At 44.2% G+C, this 15,347-nt stretch overlaps 4 protein-coding genes and 2 long non-coding RNA genes across 18 annotated transcripts in view; 3 read left to right on the forward strand and 3 right to left on the reverse strand.

Annotated features, from left to right (window-relative positions):
* The window catches only part of lamtor4 (late endosomal/lysosomal adaptor, MAPK and MTOR activator 4), a 1,772-nt gene extending 1,146 nt beyond the window's left edge, over nucleotides 1–626 (reverse strand). Inside the window, exons 1-2 of one of the 2 annotated variants that reach the window (XM_038708709.1) lie at nucleotides 518–626; nucleotides 257–340 (exon numbers count right to left, since the gene is read on the reverse strand). In XM_038708709.1, the coding sequence (XP_038564637.1) occupies nucleotides 257–340; nucleotides 518–520 (87 nt within the window). In that variant the 5' untranslated portion in view covers nucleotides 521–626. The remainder of the gene's footprint in view (nucleotides 1–256; nucleotides 341–517) is intronic. The other variant, XM_038708710.1, reaches the window with a different exon arrangement.
* The window catches only part of LOC119895510 (UPF0606 protein KIAA1549-like), a 252,782-nt gene that overhangs the window by 26,537 nt on the left and 210,898 nt on the right, over nucleotides 1–15,347 (forward strand). The gene's annotated exons all lie outside the window — the stretch shown is intronic.
* atp6v1f (ATPase H+ transporting V1 subunit F) lies at nucleotides 1,022–2,319 on the forward strand. The gene is made up of 2 exons (XM_038708707.1): nucleotides 1,022–1,238; nucleotides 1,874–2,319. The coding sequence occupies exons 1-2, from the start codon at nucleotides 1,081–1,083 to the stop codon at nucleotides 2,073–2,075; spliced, it is 360 nt and encodes a 119-aa protein (XP_038564635.1). The 5' UTR covers nucleotides 1,022–1,080; the 3' UTR covers nucleotides 2,076–2,319.
* LOC119895526 (circumsporozoite protein-like) lies at nucleotides 2,775–9,319 on the forward strand. Of its 4 annotated transcripts, none has more exons than XM_038708702.1 (4): nucleotides 2,775–3,228; nucleotides 3,311–3,328; nucleotides 7,759–8,130; nucleotides 8,885–9,056. In XM_038708702.1, the coding sequence occupies exons 1-4, from the start codon at nucleotides 3,131–3,133 to the stop codon at nucleotides 9,039–9,041; spliced, it is 645 nt and encodes a 214-aa protein (XP_038564630.1). In that variant the 5' UTR covers nucleotides 2,775–3,130; the 3' UTR covers nucleotides 9,042–9,056. The 4 variants fall into 4 exon arrangements, with proteins under 4 accessions (XP_038564630.1, XP_038564628.1, XP_038564629.1 ...); XM_038708700.1 differs by having other exon boundaries at nucleotides 2,818–3,228; nucleotides 7,735–8,130; XM_038708701.1 differs by lacking the exon at nucleotides 3,311–3,328 and having other exon boundaries at nucleotides 2,924–3,228; nucleotides 7,735–8,130.
* On the reverse strand, nucleotides 8,587–15,341 carry LOC119895534. Of its 7 annotated transcripts, none has more exons than XR_005443067.1 (3): nucleotides 13,717–14,790; nucleotides 12,335–12,669; nucleotides 8,587–8,715 (listed from the first exon to the last, which is right to left on the reverse strand). It is a non-coding gene; the product is annotated as an uncharacterized LOC119895534 (long non-coding RNA). The 7 variants fall into 7 exon arrangements; XR_005443069.1 differs by lacking the exon at nucleotides 8,587–8,715 and adding an exon at nucleotides 12,026–12,251 and having other exon boundaries at nucleotides 12,440–12,669; XR_005443066.1 differs by lacking the exon at nucleotides 8,587–8,715 and adding an exon at nucleotides 15,190–15,341 and having other exon boundaries at nucleotides 12,257–12,669; nucleotides 13,717–14,462.
* Nucleotides 9,484–11,141, reverse strand: LOC119895536. Of its 2 annotated transcripts, none has more exons than XR_005443080.1 (3): nucleotides 11,125–11,141; nucleotides 10,336–10,839; nucleotides 9,484–10,031 (listed from the first exon to the last, which is right to left on the reverse strand). It is a non-coding gene; the product is annotated as an uncharacterized LOC119895536 (long non-coding RNA). The 2 variants fall into 2 exon arrangements; XR_005443081.1 differs by lacking the exon at nucleotides 11,125–11,141 and adding an exon at nucleotides 11,093–11,109.

A 15,347-nucleotide genomic window follows, 5' to 3' on the forward strand; every position in this document is an offset into this window, starting at 1 on the left:
CTGTAGGAGATCACGCCAACATATATTTACCCATCAGGCATCACGGGGGATTTTCTAACTGCTGTTTACACCAGTAGTAAATTTTGTTTCCCACCGCACAGGTGTACTGATATCTGCGGGAACGTTAAATCTACAGATATTTTAAGAGAGTTTGGCGTGTTAGCGATCCCTGTCTCACTGTGATTAAATTAAAGTCACACCAAACTGAATGGAATTTGGTCTGGTGTTTGCAAGTCTGGCAGAAAGTGCTACTCACGGCCAGAACCCCGTCCTCACTGATGACCAGGTACCCGAGCTGATCCGGGATCCGCTCCAGACCCGCAGTCAGAGCTGCTGTCGTCTGAAAACAACAGGAGCCGACTGAGCTAACAGGCTAACTGCTAACATGCTAACAGCCATTTCAGACAAACTGTAAAGTCCGAGTTACACAAACGTCTCAGAGTTTATATGAAACCATTCAAAGACCGGGACCGCGACCGGGACCACGACCGGGACCACGACCGGGACTGGGACTCACCATTCTTCTTCTTCTGTTTTACCACAAGTTGTAGCTCAGCAACATTTCCGTCTTTCTCTGTTTTTTTCACGTGACTGTGAGGCCTTCAGGTGCTGTCGGAAATTTAAAGCATTATTTAAAGTTTAATTTAAGTGTCTTCAGCTCATTTAAACATGCCTGGAATTTTCACTTTACTTCACGTACTAATGTAATTTATTATAAATAGATTTCATAGTTTACAGTTTAGACGGAGCCTCTTTGAACATGTTTTTGGGTCAGAGACTTCCTGTTTGATCAAAGCAAATCAAAGAACAAAACGTTCACAGGTTTCTAGTGAGCACCTGAAGGCAGCACGCTGCGTTATTGTTTTGAATTGTTTAATCTAAAATAGTTTGATGAAAGACGAGTTTGTGACTTACGAGTTTCCCTTAACGCAGCAGGGAGCGCTCTCGCGCTTCTGGTCGCTTTGTCCAGAGCGGAAGTGTTGCTCAGCTGACTTCCTCACGTGACCTGCAGCAGCTGACAGTGACGCGCGTTATTATTTCCTCCGTTTCTCCGTTAAATCGTGATAATTGAAGCGCGCGATGGCCGGACGCGGGAAACTGATCGCCGTGATCGGTGATGAGGACACGTGCACCGGATTCCTGCTCGGTGGGATCGGAGAACTCAACAAGAACCGGAAACCCAATTTCCTGGTGGTGGAAAAGGACACGAGCGTCACAGAGATCGAAGAGACCTTCAAGTAAGACTCCGCACCAAACCCCGTTCAGTAATCAGTGTATTTAAAGTGGTCCTGAGACCTGCAATCCTCCCTGTGAGGGACAGGATCTTAACCAGGAGGGCCCGGACGGCCCCTCGGTGAGCGACTGGACCAGCAGCAGATTTAAAACCGGGGTTTTCTAAGTGGCCTTTTGGTTAAAATGATCTGAAATTTATCTGTTTAATGAACTAATGCTTAATCTTAAACCAAACTCCATTCAAAAGTTAAGCAATTAATTAAATAACACCGTTGCCAGATGCCAAATGTTAAATCGGCTTGCAGCAAATAATTTTTAATCTATAACCTCTGATGGATGATTCGGTCGGCCAGATGTTCAAATCACCACGTGTTAACTTCTTAGATTTGTGAATGAAGGTTCGTCTGGTGTGTTTGTGGTCAGCGAACTAGAAACTGAACTCCTTTGACCCTGCAGAAGATCTCTTTTAATCATCAGCCAATGTTTGGTTAGAAATCACGTGCAGCCCTCCTCGGGGATCTTCTGCTCCTATTAATTCATAAAATATCGTCATTTCCAGAATCCGAGTGTTAAACTGATAGAAATCTGAATGAAGTTTGGTGTGTTTCATGTCTTTTTTTTCTTTTTTTTTTTCCTCCAGGAGCTTCCTGGCACGTAACGACATCGGCATCATCCTGATTAACCAGTTCATCGCTGAGATGATCCGTCACGCCATCGACGGCCATATGCAGTCGATCCCGGCCGTGCTGGAGATCCCGTCCAAAGAGCACCCATACGACGCGTCCAAGGACTCCATCCTGCGCCGGGCCAAGGGCATGTTCTCCGCCGAGGACTTCCGTTAAACGTTTCCGCTCTGTGCGATGAAGAGAAATGTCCCTGGCTTGTTGTTTCTGTACAGTGACGTTAGATTAACTGTATTTTCTAATCCCTGTCAAAACGTTTTCAGTTCGGGCAGGATGGGAAGTGATGAGCTTTCCTACCTCGCAGCTGAAAATATCTTGACGAGAGAAGAACTTGTTTTTGTGTCGTGTTTGTTCCAGAGGTTTAACTTATGAAACGGAAAATAAATGATCGTGTTCGTTGTGACTTTCTGCTTCTTCAATGTGTGAAACATCAAATCTTAAATGTCTGAAAACGTTTGTTCTTTAAAACGTGGCGTGTACGGAGGCCCTGAAGGGCCACGGTGGGAAGAAGTCCTTCTGACCATGTTTCCTCTAATCTACAGGAACTGCAGTGTGCGGGTCCAGTCACAATGTACACTGTGTACTATATATAAGTATAATTATACTGTATACATACTGTGTGTGTGTGTGTGTGTGTGTGTGTATATTTATACAGTATAGCCTGAATAAAGGCAGGATGCAGCAGCCAATAGTAGCTCAGGAGCAACAGCCCGTGTCATCAAATGCACTTTGAGCTGCGGGGCGCCGTCACGTCACTAAACAAACTGCAAACACTTGTTTTTCACCAGCTGAGGCTGAAAGTTTTCTTTGCTCAACAGTGAAGCTTCGTGTCTCAGACGAAACCTACAGAGAACAAGACAAAGACCGTCTGAGCTGCAGGTCCTGGAGTTTCAGGTCTGGTTGCTGCAGGTCCAGGAGCTCAGGGATTGGTCATCTTTCACAGCAGAGACGAGATGAGGCTGTGTGCTGATGTCATGATGACATCACCGCTGAGGTCAGTGCGGTTCCCATCAACCCACTGATATCAGCTGGGAAAGTCAATATTGAAACAGCGCCGCGGCCGTCGTCCTCCTGCAGACCTTGGGCCGACCTTCACAGGACTGTGCTGGTGCTGGATCTGGATTCTGTGACCCTGAAACAAACAGTATAAATCCATCGGGGCGAGTCAGACCCTCTGGCAGTGTCAGACCTGCTCCCTCTCTCTGCTGGATCAGATGATGACGACTGTTCAGGCTCCCGCTCTCTGTCTGATGATGATGATGGTGGGTTCTGGTTCTGCCGGTCCGCTTCCTCCTTCACTCGACGGCTCCAGGTGAGTCTCGCACAGCTTTAGGCAGAATGTTGATATCTGTGCCTTCCCGTCAGAGACCTGATCCGACTCTTCTGTGCTGCAGCACACAGACCCTCTCCAGGTGAGGAGCCCCGACTCAGATCTGGACTTTAGATCAGCACCATGAGGGAGAAGCTTCCGTTGTCATGCTGGAATCACCAGAATCGTCCGACTCCATAATCCCAACCTTATCCATTCACAAGAAACAAAGTTAAACCGCTGACATTTCGGATCTCAAGGTTTTAAACACAGAAGTTTTGTTTCTCACTCGATAAGACAAATCAGAATCAACAGCTCGCCGGATGACTTCACACACACACACACACACGTGTACAGTATCTCACCAAAGTGAGTCCACCCCTCACATTTGTGTAAACATCTGATTCTATCTTTTCATGTGACAACACTGAAGAAATGACCCTTTGCTCCAGTGTAAAGTAGAGTGTGCAGCTTGTAGAACAGTGTAAAGTAGTGAGCGTGCAGCTTGTATAACAGTGTAAAGTAGTGAGCGTACAGCTTGTATAACAGCGTAAAGTGGTGAGCGTGCAGCTTGTATAACTGTAAAGTAGTGAGCGTGCAGCTTGTGCAGCTTGTATAACAGTGTAAAGTAGTGAGCGTGCAGCTTGTATAACAGCGTAAAGTAGTGAGCGTGCAGCTTGTATAACAGCGTAAAGTAGTGAGCGTACAGCTTGTGCAGCTTGTATAACAGCGTAAAGTGGTGAGCATGCAGCTTGTGCAGCTTGTATAACAGTGTAAAGTAGTGAGCGTACAGCTTGTATAACAGCGTAAAGTAGTGAGCGTACAGCTTGTATAACAGCGTAAAGTAGTGAGCGTGCAGCTTGTATAACAGCGTAAAGTAGTGAGCGTGCAGCTTGTATAACAGCGGAAAGTAGTGAGCGTACAGCTTGTATAACAGTGGAAAGTAGTGAGCGTGCAGCTTGTATAACAGTGGAAAGTAGTGAGCGTGCAGCTTGTATAACAGTGTAAAGTAGTGAGCGTACAGCTTGTATAACAGCGTAAAGTAGTGAGCGTACAGCTTGTATAACAGCGTAAAGTGGTGAGCGTGCAGCTTGTATAACAGTGTAAAGTAGTGAGCGTACAGCTTGTATAACAGCGTAAAGTGGTGAGCGTGCAGCTTGTATAACAGCGTAAAGTAGTGAGCGTGCAGCTTGTATAACAGCGTAATGTGGTGAGCGTGCAGCTTGTATAACAGCGGAAAGTAGTGAGCGTACAGCTTGTATAACAGTGTAAAGTGGTGAGCGTGCAGCTTGTATAACAGTGGAAAGTAGTGAGCGTGCAGCTTGTATAACAGTGGAAAGTAGTGAGCGTGCAGCTTGTATAACAGTGTAAAGTAGTGAGCGTACAGCTTGTATAACAGTGTAAAGTAGTGAGCGTACAGCTTGTATAACAGCGTAAAGTGGTGAGCGTGCAGCTTGTATAACAGTGTAAAGTAGTGAGCGTGCAGCTTGTATAACAGCGTAAAGTGGTGAGCGTGCAGCTTGTATAACAGTGTAAAGTAGTGAGCGTACAGCTTGTATAACAGCGTAAAGTGGTGAGCGTGCAGCTTGTATAACAGCGTAAAGTAGTGAGCGTACAGCTTGTATAACAGCGTAAAGTGGTGAGCGTGCAGCTTGTATAACAGTGTAAAGTAGTGAGCGTACAGCTTGTATAACAGCGTAAAGTGGTGAGCGTGCAGCTTGTATAACAGCGTAAAGTAGTGAGCATGCAGCTTGTGCAGCTTGTATAACAGTGTAAAGATGTGAGCGTACAGCTTGTATAACAGCGTAAAGTGGTGAGCGTGCAGCTTGTATAACAGCGTAAAGTAGTGAGCATGCAGCTTGTGCAGCTTGTATAACAGTGTAAAGATGTGAGCGTGCAGCTTGTATAACAGCGTAAAGTGGTGAGCGTGCGGCTTGTATAACAGTGTAAAGTAGTGAGCGTACAGCTTGTATAACAGCGTAAAGTGGTGAGCGTGCGGCTTGTATAACAGTGTAAAGTAGTGAGCGTACAGCTTGTATAACAGCGTAAAGTGGTGAGCGTGCAGCTTGTATAACAGTGTAAAGATGTGAGCGTGCAGCTTGTATAACAGCGTAAAGTGGTGAGCGTGCGGCTTGTATAACAGTGTAAAGTAGTGAGCGTACAGCTTGTATAACAGCGTAAAGTGGTGAGCGTGCGGCTTGTATAACAGTGTAAAGTAGTGAGCGTACAGCTTGTATAACAGCGTAAAGTGGTGAGCGTGCGGCTTGTATAACAGTGTAAAGTAGTGAGCGTACAGCTTGTATAACAGCGTAAAGTGGTGAGTGTGCAGCTTGTATAACAGCGTAAAGTAGTGAGCGTACAGCTTGTATAACAACGTAAAGTGGTGAGCGTGCAGCTTGTATAACAGCGTAAAGTAGTGAGCATGCAGCTTGTGCAGCTTGTATAACAGTGTAAAGTAGTGAGCGTACAGCTTGTATAACAGCGGAAAGTAGTGAGCGTGCAGCTTGTATAACAGTGTAAATCTGCTGTCCCCTCAAAATAACACATCACACAGCTATTAATGTCTAAACCGCTGGCAACGAAAGTGAGATTAGAATAGAATACAAAAATGTGAGGGGTGCATTCACTTTTGTGAGATACTGTGTGTAATATATGTGTATATATGTGTATATATATATATATATGTGTGTGTGTGCATGTGTATATACATTTAACACACATTTGAGAGTAGGCTTAAGACTTTCCTCTTTGATAAAGGGCATTACCTTTATCAAGAGTCCAGAGCCACGATCAGAACATCAGAACAGGTTCCTGCTGAGCAGCAGGTGAACAGATCTGTTTTCAGGTGTCAGCAAGAACATTTTTCTTTTCTCAGGGAGCAGCAGAAACAGTCTGTGTTCAGCAGTTACAGTGAGCTGAAAGCGCTCACCTCACACACACGCCTGCTGCCGCCAAGGTTGCATTGTCTTGAACTTTTTGTTTGCGACACGCAGCACGAATCACTGGAAGAGAGACTGATCCTCGCTGTTTGTGAGTTTCCAGAATCTATTACTGTTTAACTAAACAGGACATCAACAGGAATTCACACGGCAGAGCGTCCCCGCAAACCTAGATGAAGGCCTATAAAGTTATGTAGCCTGTAATTTTAACTTAAAGACCTATTAAAATGCTATACTAATGCTATACTGTAGTTCTGTGACTCCTGTACGGCAGCTTTGCATGATTCAAAGTTTAAAAAAAATTTTCTCATACTGACTCTTCATGTAGGCCTTCATTTCAGCCTCTGTCTAAAACAAGCTGTAGATGCTCCTGTCTCTTTAAGGCCCCCCCTCTCAAAGCCCACTGTCTTCTGATTGGACAAGACCTGAAGCATGTTACCAGGCTGTTGTTGTCACTGGGTGGAACAGGCAGACTGAGTGCTGCCTGCAGTTAGTGTGGGAGCACATGACCATATATGGAACACCAGCTGCTGGTAGAAAAAGCAGTTGAAAACAGAGCATTCAGAACAGGAGGAAATCTGAGGTTTATGCTCACAAGGATTTCTTATAAATACTTTAACCTCATGTTTTGAAACTTTGGCCATGTTTCATGGGCGGCTGTGGCTCAGGAGGTAGAGCAGGTTGCCCGTTAATTGGAAGGACGGTGGTTCAATCCCCGGCTCCTCCAGGCTGCATGTCGAAGTGTCCTTGGGCAAGATACTGAACTCCGAATTGCCCCTGCTGGCCGTTCCGTGAATGTTAGTTTCTGTTTGAGCACTTAGGCACAGTGAATGAATGTGGGTGAATGGTGAATGCAGATGTAGTGTGAGTGGTTGAAAAGACTAGAAAGGTGCTATACAGAGCATTTACAGTTTAACATCCAACATTATAACATTTTAGATGAGTCATAAAATGTGGAAAAGCATGTTCTCCTTTAAGTTAAATAGGCTACAGCTGTGTAGCGCACAGAAGCTGTTGCCATTGTTACTCTCGCGGAGCGCCGTCTCCCTGTCTGATCACCTGAGGAGCGCAGAGCGGCCCCACGGGGCCAAGAGACTACGCTGTGATTGTAAGAACGTTCCTCAGAGAGACATCTTCCCCAACACTAACCAGCATGCAGTGTGGAGCTCTCCACTTCACTGTGGCATTTGATCGCTTGTCTTGCGTTTGTTTACCTGTTTCTCCCACACGCTGCGTCCAGCGTAGTCTGCTGAAGCCTCCCAGGCTGATCAAAACCCCCCTCCTGTGACCCGTGGTCTGACTTATTCAGAGCCAGAGAGCAACGGACTTTCAAAATAATAATAATAAAAGCTGCGTTAACGTGCAATAAAATAATTGTTGGGGTTAATTAATTAATGCGCTAACGTGCCCAGCCCTAAAATATATGTGAAACATTACATCTCTTACATCTAGGTGCTGAACTTAAAATCTAGAAAAATCTTCGATTTCATCAAAGAAAATTAATTAGAGAACAAATACAGTTTAATCATAATAAATAGTTTGTTTAGTGCAGTTTTACTTTCTTCCTCAGGGACGCCGCGATGAACGGCACGATGAACACCACAATGAACGCCACGATGAACGCCACGATGAACACCACGATGAACGCCGCGATGAACTGTGTGAAGAACGCCGCGATGAACGCCACGATGAACGGCACGATGAACGCCACGATGAACGCCACGAAGAACGCCACGAAGAACGCCACGATGAACGCCGCGATGAACTGTGTGAAGAATGCCGCGATGAACGCCACGATGAACGCCACAATGAACGCCACGAAGAACGCCACGAAGAACGCCACGAAGAACGCCACGATAAACGCCACGATGAACGCCACGATGAACGCCACGATGAACGCCACGATGAACGCCACGAAGAACGCCACGATAAACGTCACGATGAACGACACACTTGGCCCCTTCAGGTGAGTCACCAGCTTCTGTGTTTTCGACTGAACACACTGATATATTCTCCTAATGTAAATATAAATACCTGTGCAGGTAAAACCAGGAGCTCTCCCAGGTTGGACTCCTCTCTATGAGCCTTTGACCTCTCTCAAATAATCTGATTGGTTGAGGGAAACACAGATGTTTTTTCTCTTGTTATGCTGTGATGTCATCATGTTTGAGTATTTATAAAAAACATAATGAAGATTGAGATCATCACTTCCTGCGGCATGTCAGCCCGTTAAAATTCGGTTCTTCTGTTTCCTCTGAATACAACCTTTATCTGTCTCACCTGTGGTGTTCACCTTGTCTCACCTGTGGTGTTCACCTTTACCTGTCTCACCTGTGGTGTTCACCTTTATTTACCTGTCTCACTTCTGGTGTGCACCTTTATTTACCTGTCTCACCTGTGGTGTTCACCTTTATCTGTCTCACCTGTGGTGTTCACCTTTATTTACCTGTCTCACCTGTGGTGTTCACCTTTATTTACCTGTCTCACCTGTGGTGTTCACCTTTATTTGCCTGTCTCACTTCTGGTGTGCACCTTTATTTACCTGTCTCACCTGTGGTGTGCTGAGGGAAACACGGTGGGTGGAGCCTCCAGACGTTTTTTCTCTTGTTATGCTGTGATGTCATCATGTTTGAGTATTTATAAAAAACATAATGAAGATTGAGATCATCACTTCCTGCGGCGTGTCAGCCGATTAAAATTCGGTTCTTCTGTTTCCTCAGAATACAACCTTTATCTGTCTCACCTGTGGTGTTCACCTTTATCGTTCTCACCTGTGGTGTTCACCTTTATTTACCTGTCTCACCTGTGGTGTTGACATTTATTTACCTGGCTCAACTTTGGTGTTCACCTTTACCTGTCTCACCTGTGGTGTGCTGAGGGAAACACGGTGGGTGGAGCCTCCAGACGTTTTTTCTCTTGTTATGCTGTGATGTCATCATGTTTGAGTATTTATAAAAAACATAATGAAGATTGAGATCATCACTTCCTGTGGCGTGTCAGCCGATTAAAATTCGGTTCTTCTGTTTCCTCAGAATACAACCTTTACCTGTCTCACCTGTGGTGTTCACCTTTGTCTGTCTCACCTGTGGTGTTCACCTTTATTTACCTGTCTCACCTGTGGTGTTCACCTTTATTTACCTGTCTCACCTGTGGTGTTCACCTTTATTTACCTGTCTCACCTGTGGTGTTCACTTTTCTGTCTCACCTGTGGTGTTCACCTTTATTACCTGTCTCACCTGTGGTGTTCACCTTTATCTGTCTCACCTGTGGTGTTCACCTTTATTTACCTGTCTCACCTGTGGTGTTCAACTTTATTTACCTGTCTCACCTGTGGTGTTCACCTTTATTTACCTGTCTCACCTGTGGTGTTCACCTTTATTTACCTGTCTCACCTGTGGTGTTCACCTTTACCTGTCTCACCTGTAGTGTTCACCTTTATTTGCCTGTCTCACTTCTGGTGTGCACCTTTATTTACCTGTCTCACCTGTGGTGTTCACCTTTATTTACCTGTCTCACCTGTGGTGTTCACCTTTATTTACCTGTCTCACTTCTGGTGTTCACCTTTACCTGTCTCACCTGTAGTGTTCACCTTTATTTACCTGTCTCACCTGTAGTGTTCACCTTTATTTGCCTGTCTCACTTCTGGTGTGCAACTTTATTTACCTGGCTCACCTGTGGTGTGCTGAGGGAAACACGGTGGGTGGAGCCTCCAGACGTTTTTTCTCTTGTTATACTGTGATGTCATCATCATGTTTGAGTATTTATAAAAAGCATAATGAAGATTGAGATCATCACTTCCTGTGGCGTGTCAGCCGATTAAAATTCGGTTCTTCTGTTTCCTCAGAATACAACCTTTATCTGTCTCACCTGTGGTGTTCACCTTTATTTACCTGTCTCACCTGTGGTGTTCAACTTTATTTACCTGTCTCACCTGTAGTGTTCACCTTTATCTGTCTCACCTGTGGTGTTCACCTTTATTTACCTGTCTCACCTGTGGTGTTCACCTTTATCTGTCTCACCTGTGGTGTTCACCTTTATTTACCTGTCTCACCTGTGGTGTTCAACTTTATTTACCTGTCTCACCTGTAGTGTTCACCTTTATCTGTCTCACCTGTGGTGTTCACCTTTATTTACCTGTCTCACCTGTGGTGTTCACCTTTATCTGTCTCACCTGTGGTGTTCACCTTTATCGTTCTCACCTGTGGTGTTCACCTTTATTTACCTGTCTCACCTGTGGTGTTGACATTTATTTACCTGGCTCAACTTTGGTGTTCACCTTTACCTGTCTCACCTGTGGTGTGCTGAGGGAAACACGGTGGGTGGAGCCTCCAGACGTTTTTTCTCTTGTTATGCTGTGATGTCATCATGTTTCAGTATTTATAAAAAGCATAATGAAGATTGAGATCATCACTTCCTGTGGCGTGTCAGACCGTTAAAATTCGGTTCTTCTGTTTCCTCAGAATACATCCTTTATCTGTCTCACCTGTGGTGTTCACCTTTATTTACCTGTCTCACTTCTGGTGTTCACCTTTATTTACCTGTCTCACCTGTGGTGTTCAACTTTATTTACCTGTCTCACCTGTGGTGTTCACATTTATTTACCTGGCTCAACTTTGGTGTTCACCTTTATTTACCTGTCCCACTTCTGGTGTTCACCTTTATTTACCTGTCTCACCTGTGGTTCACCTTTATTTACCTGTCTCACTTCTGGTGTTCACCTTTATTTACCTGTCTCACCTGTGGTGTTCACTTTATTTACCTGTCTCACCTGTGGTGTTCACATTTATTTACCTGGCTCAACTTTGGTGTTCACCTTTATTTACCTGTCCCACTTCTGGTGTTCACCTTTATTTACCTGTCTCACCTGTGGTGTTCACCTTTATTTACCTGTCTCACTTCTGGTGTTCACCTTTATTTACCTGTCTCACCTGTGGTGTTCAACTTTATTTATCTGTCTCACCTGTGGTGTTCACCTTTATTTACCTGTCTCACTTCTGGTGTTCACCTTTATTTACCTGTCCCACTTCTGGTGTTCACCTTTATTTACCTGTCCCACTTCTGGTGTTCACCTTTATTTACCTGTCTCACCTGTGGTGTTCACCTTTATTTACCTGTCTCACTTCTGGTGTTCACCTTTATTTACCTGTCTCACCTGTGGTGTTCAACTTTATTTACCTGTCTCACCTGTGGTGTTCACATTATTTACCTGGCTCAACTTTGGTGTTCACCTTTATTTACCTGTCCCACTTCTGGTGTTCACCTTTATTTACCTGTCTCACCTGTGGTGTTCACATTTATTTACCTGGCTCAACTTGGTGTTCACCTTTATTTACCTGTCCCACTTCTGGTGTTCACCTTTATTTACCTGTCTCACCTGTGGTGTTCACCTTTATTTACCTGTCTCACTTCTGGTGTTCACCTTTATTTACCTGTCTCACCTGTGGTGTTCAACTTTATTTACCTGTCTCACCTGTGGTGTTCACATTTATTTACCTGGCTCAACTTTGGTGTTCACCTTTATTTACCTGTCCACTTCTGGTGTTCACCTTTATTTACCTGTCTCACCTGTGGTGTTCACCTTTATTTACCTGTCTCACTTCTGGTGTTCACCTTTATTTACCTGTCTCACCTGTGGTGTTCAACTTTATTACCTGTCTCACCTGTGGTGTTCACATTTATTTACCTGGCTCAACTTTGGTGTTCACCTTTATTTACCTGTCTCACTTCTGGTGTTCACCTTTATTTACCTGTCTCACCTGTGGTGTTCAACTTTATTTACCTGTCTCACCTGTGGTGTTCACATTTATTTACCTGGCTCAACTTTGGTGTTCACCTTTATTTACCTGTCCACTTCTGTGTTCACCTTTATTTATCTGTCTCACCTGTGGTGTTCACCTTTATTTACCTGTCCCACTTCTGGTGTTCACCTTTATTTACCTGTCTCACCTGTGGTGTTCAACTTTATTTATCTGTCTCACCTGTGGTGTTCACATTTATTTACCTGGCTCAACTTTGGTGTTCACCTTTATTTACCTGTCCCACTTCTGGTGTTCACCTTTATTTACCTGTCTCACCTGTGGTGTTCAACTTTATTTATCTGTCTCACCTGTGGTGTTCACCTTTATTTACCTGTCTCACTTCTGGTGTTCACCTTTATTTACCTGTCTCACCTCTGGTGTTCACCTTTATTTACCTGTCCCACTTCTGGTGTTCACATTTATTTACCTGGCTCAACTTTGGTGTTCACCTTTATCTGTCTCACCTGTGGTGTGCACCTTTATTTACCTGTCTCACCTGTGGTGTTCACATTTATTTACCTGGCTCAACTTTGGTGTTCACCTTTATTTACCTGTCCCACTTCTGGTGTTCACCTTTATTTACCTGTCTCACCTGTGGTGTTCAACTTTATTTATCTGTCTCACCTGTGGTGTTCACCTTTACCTGTCTCACTTCTGGTGTTCACCTTTATTTACCTGTCCCACTTCTGGTGTTCACCTTTATTTACCTGTCCACTTCTGGTGTTCACATTTATTTACCTGGCTCAACTTTGGTGTTCACCTTTATCTGTCTCACCTGTGGTGTTCACATTTATTTACCTGGCTCAACTTTGGTGTTCACCTTTATCTGTCTCACCTGTGGTGTGCACCTTTATTTACCTGTCTCACCTGTGGTGTGCACCTTTATTTACCTGTCTCACCTGTGGTGTGCTGAGGGAAACACGGTGGGTGGAGCCTCCAGATGTTTTTTCTCTTGTTATGCTGTGATGTCATCATGTTTGAGTATTTATAAAAAACATAATGAAGATTGAGATCATCACTTCCTGCGGCGTGTCAGCCGATTAAAATTCGGTTCTTCTGTTTCCTCAGAATACAACCTTTATCTGTCTCACCTGTGGTGTTCACCTTTATTTACCTGTCTCACCTGTGGTGTTCACCTTTATTTACCTGTCCCACTTCTGGTGTTCACCTTTATTTACCTGTCCCACTTCTGGTGTTCACCTTTATTTACCTGTCTCACCTGTGGTGTTCACCTTTATTTACCTGTCTCACTTCTGGTGTTCACCTTTATTTACCTGTCTCACCTGTGGTGTTCAACTTTATTTACCTGTCTCACCTGTGGTGTTCACATTTATTTACCTGGCTCAACTTTGGTGTTCACCTTTATTTACCTGTCCCACTTCTGGTGTTCACCTTTATTTACCTGTCTCACCTGTGGTGTTCACCTTTATTTACCTGTCTCACTTCTGGTGTTCACCTTTATTTACCTGTCTCACCTGTGGTGTTCAACTTTATTTACCTGTCTCACCTGTGGTGTTCACATTTATTTACCTGGCTCAACTTTGGTGTTCACCTTTATTTACCTGTCCCACTTCTGGTGTTCACCTTTATTTACCTGTCTCACCTGTGGTGTTCACCTTTATTTACCTGTCTCACTTCTGGTGTTCACCTTTATTTACCTGTCTCACCTGTGGTGTTCAACTTTATTTATCTGTCTCACCTGTGGTGTTCACCTTTATTTACCTGTCTCACTTCTGGTGTTCACCTTTATTTACCTGTCCCACTTCTGGTGTTCACCTTTATTTACCTGTCTCACCTGTGGTGTTCACCTTTATTTACCTGTCTCACTTCTGGTGTTCACCTTTATTTACCTGTCTCACCTGTGGTGTTCAACTTTATTTACCTGTCTCACCTGTGGTGTTCACATTTATTTACCTGGCTCAACTTTGGTGTTCACCTTTATCGTTCTCACCTGTGGTGTTCACCTTTATTTACCTGTCTCACCTGTGGTGTTCACCTTTATTTACCTGTCTCACTTCTGGTGTTCACCTTTATTTACCTGTCTCACCTGTGGTGTTCAACTTTATTTACCTGTCTCACCTGTGGTGTTCACATTTATTTACCTGGCTCAACTTTGGTGTTCACCTTTATTTACCTGTCCCACTTCTGGTGTTCACCTTTATTTACCTGTCTCACCTGTGGTGTTCACCTTTATTTACCTGTCTCACTTCTGGTGTTCACCTTTATTTACCTGTCCCACTTCTGGTGTTCACCTTTATTTACCTGTCCCACTTCTGGTGTTCACATTTATTTACCTGGCTCAACTTTGGTGTTCACCTTTATCTGTCTCACCTGTGGTGTGCACCTTTATTTACCTGGCTCACCTGTGGTGTGCACCTTTATTTACCTGGCTCACCTGTGGTGTGCACCTTTATTTACCTGGCTCAACTTTGGTGTTCACCTTTATCTGTCTCACCTGTGGTGTTCACATTTATTTACCTGGCTCAACTTTGGTGTTCACCTTTATCTGTCTCACCTGTGGTGTGCACCTTTATTTACCTGTCTCACCTGTGGTGTGCACCTTTATTTACCTGTCTCACCTGTGGTGTGCTGAGGGAAACACGGTGGGTGGAGCCTCCAGATGTTTTTTTCTCTGTTATGCTGTGTGTCATCATGTTTGAGTATTTATAAAAAACATAATGAAGATTGAGATCATCACTTCCTGCGGCGTGTCAGCCGATTAAAATTCGGTTCTTCTGTTTCCTCAGAATACAACCTTTATCTGTCTCACCTGTGGTGTTCACCTTTATTTACCTGTCCCACTTCTGGTGTTCACCTTTATTTACCTGTCTCACCTGTGGTGTTCACCTTTATTTACCTGTCTCACTTCTGGTGTTCACCTTTATTTACCTGTCTCACCTGTGGTGTTCACATTTATTTACCTGGCTCACTTTGGTGTTCACCTTTATTTACCTGTCCCACTTCTGGTGTTCACCTTTATTTACCTGTCTCACCTGTGGTGTTCACCTTTATTTACCTGTCTCACCTGTGGTGTTCACATTTATTTACCTGGCTCAACTTTGGTGTTCACCTTTATTTACCTGTCCCACTTCTGGTGTTCACCTTTATTTACCTGTCTCACCTGTGGTGTTCACCTTTATTTACCTGTCTCACCTGTGGTGTTCACTTTATTTATCTGTCTCACCTGTGGTGTTCCCTTTATTTACCTGTCTCACTTCTGGTGTCACCTTTATTTACCTGTCCCACTTCTGGTGTTCACCTTTATTTACCTGTCTCACCTGTGGTGTTCACCTTTATTTACCTGTCTCACTTCTGGTGTTCACCTTATTTACCTGTCTCACTGTGGTGTTCAACTTTATTTACCTGTCTCACCTGTGGTGTTCAC

The sequence above is a fragment of the Micropterus salmoides genome, unplaced genomic scaffold (genome assembly GCF_014851395.1).
Source record: "Micropterus salmoides isolate LMB-PRFRI ecotype aquatic unplaced genomic scaffold, ASM1485139v1 Ms_hic_scaffold_9, whole genome shotgun sequence".
NCBI classification, from domain to species: domain Eukaryota; kingdom Metazoa; phylum Chordata; class Actinopteri; order Centrarchiformes; family Centrarchidae; genus Micropterus; species Micropterus salmoides.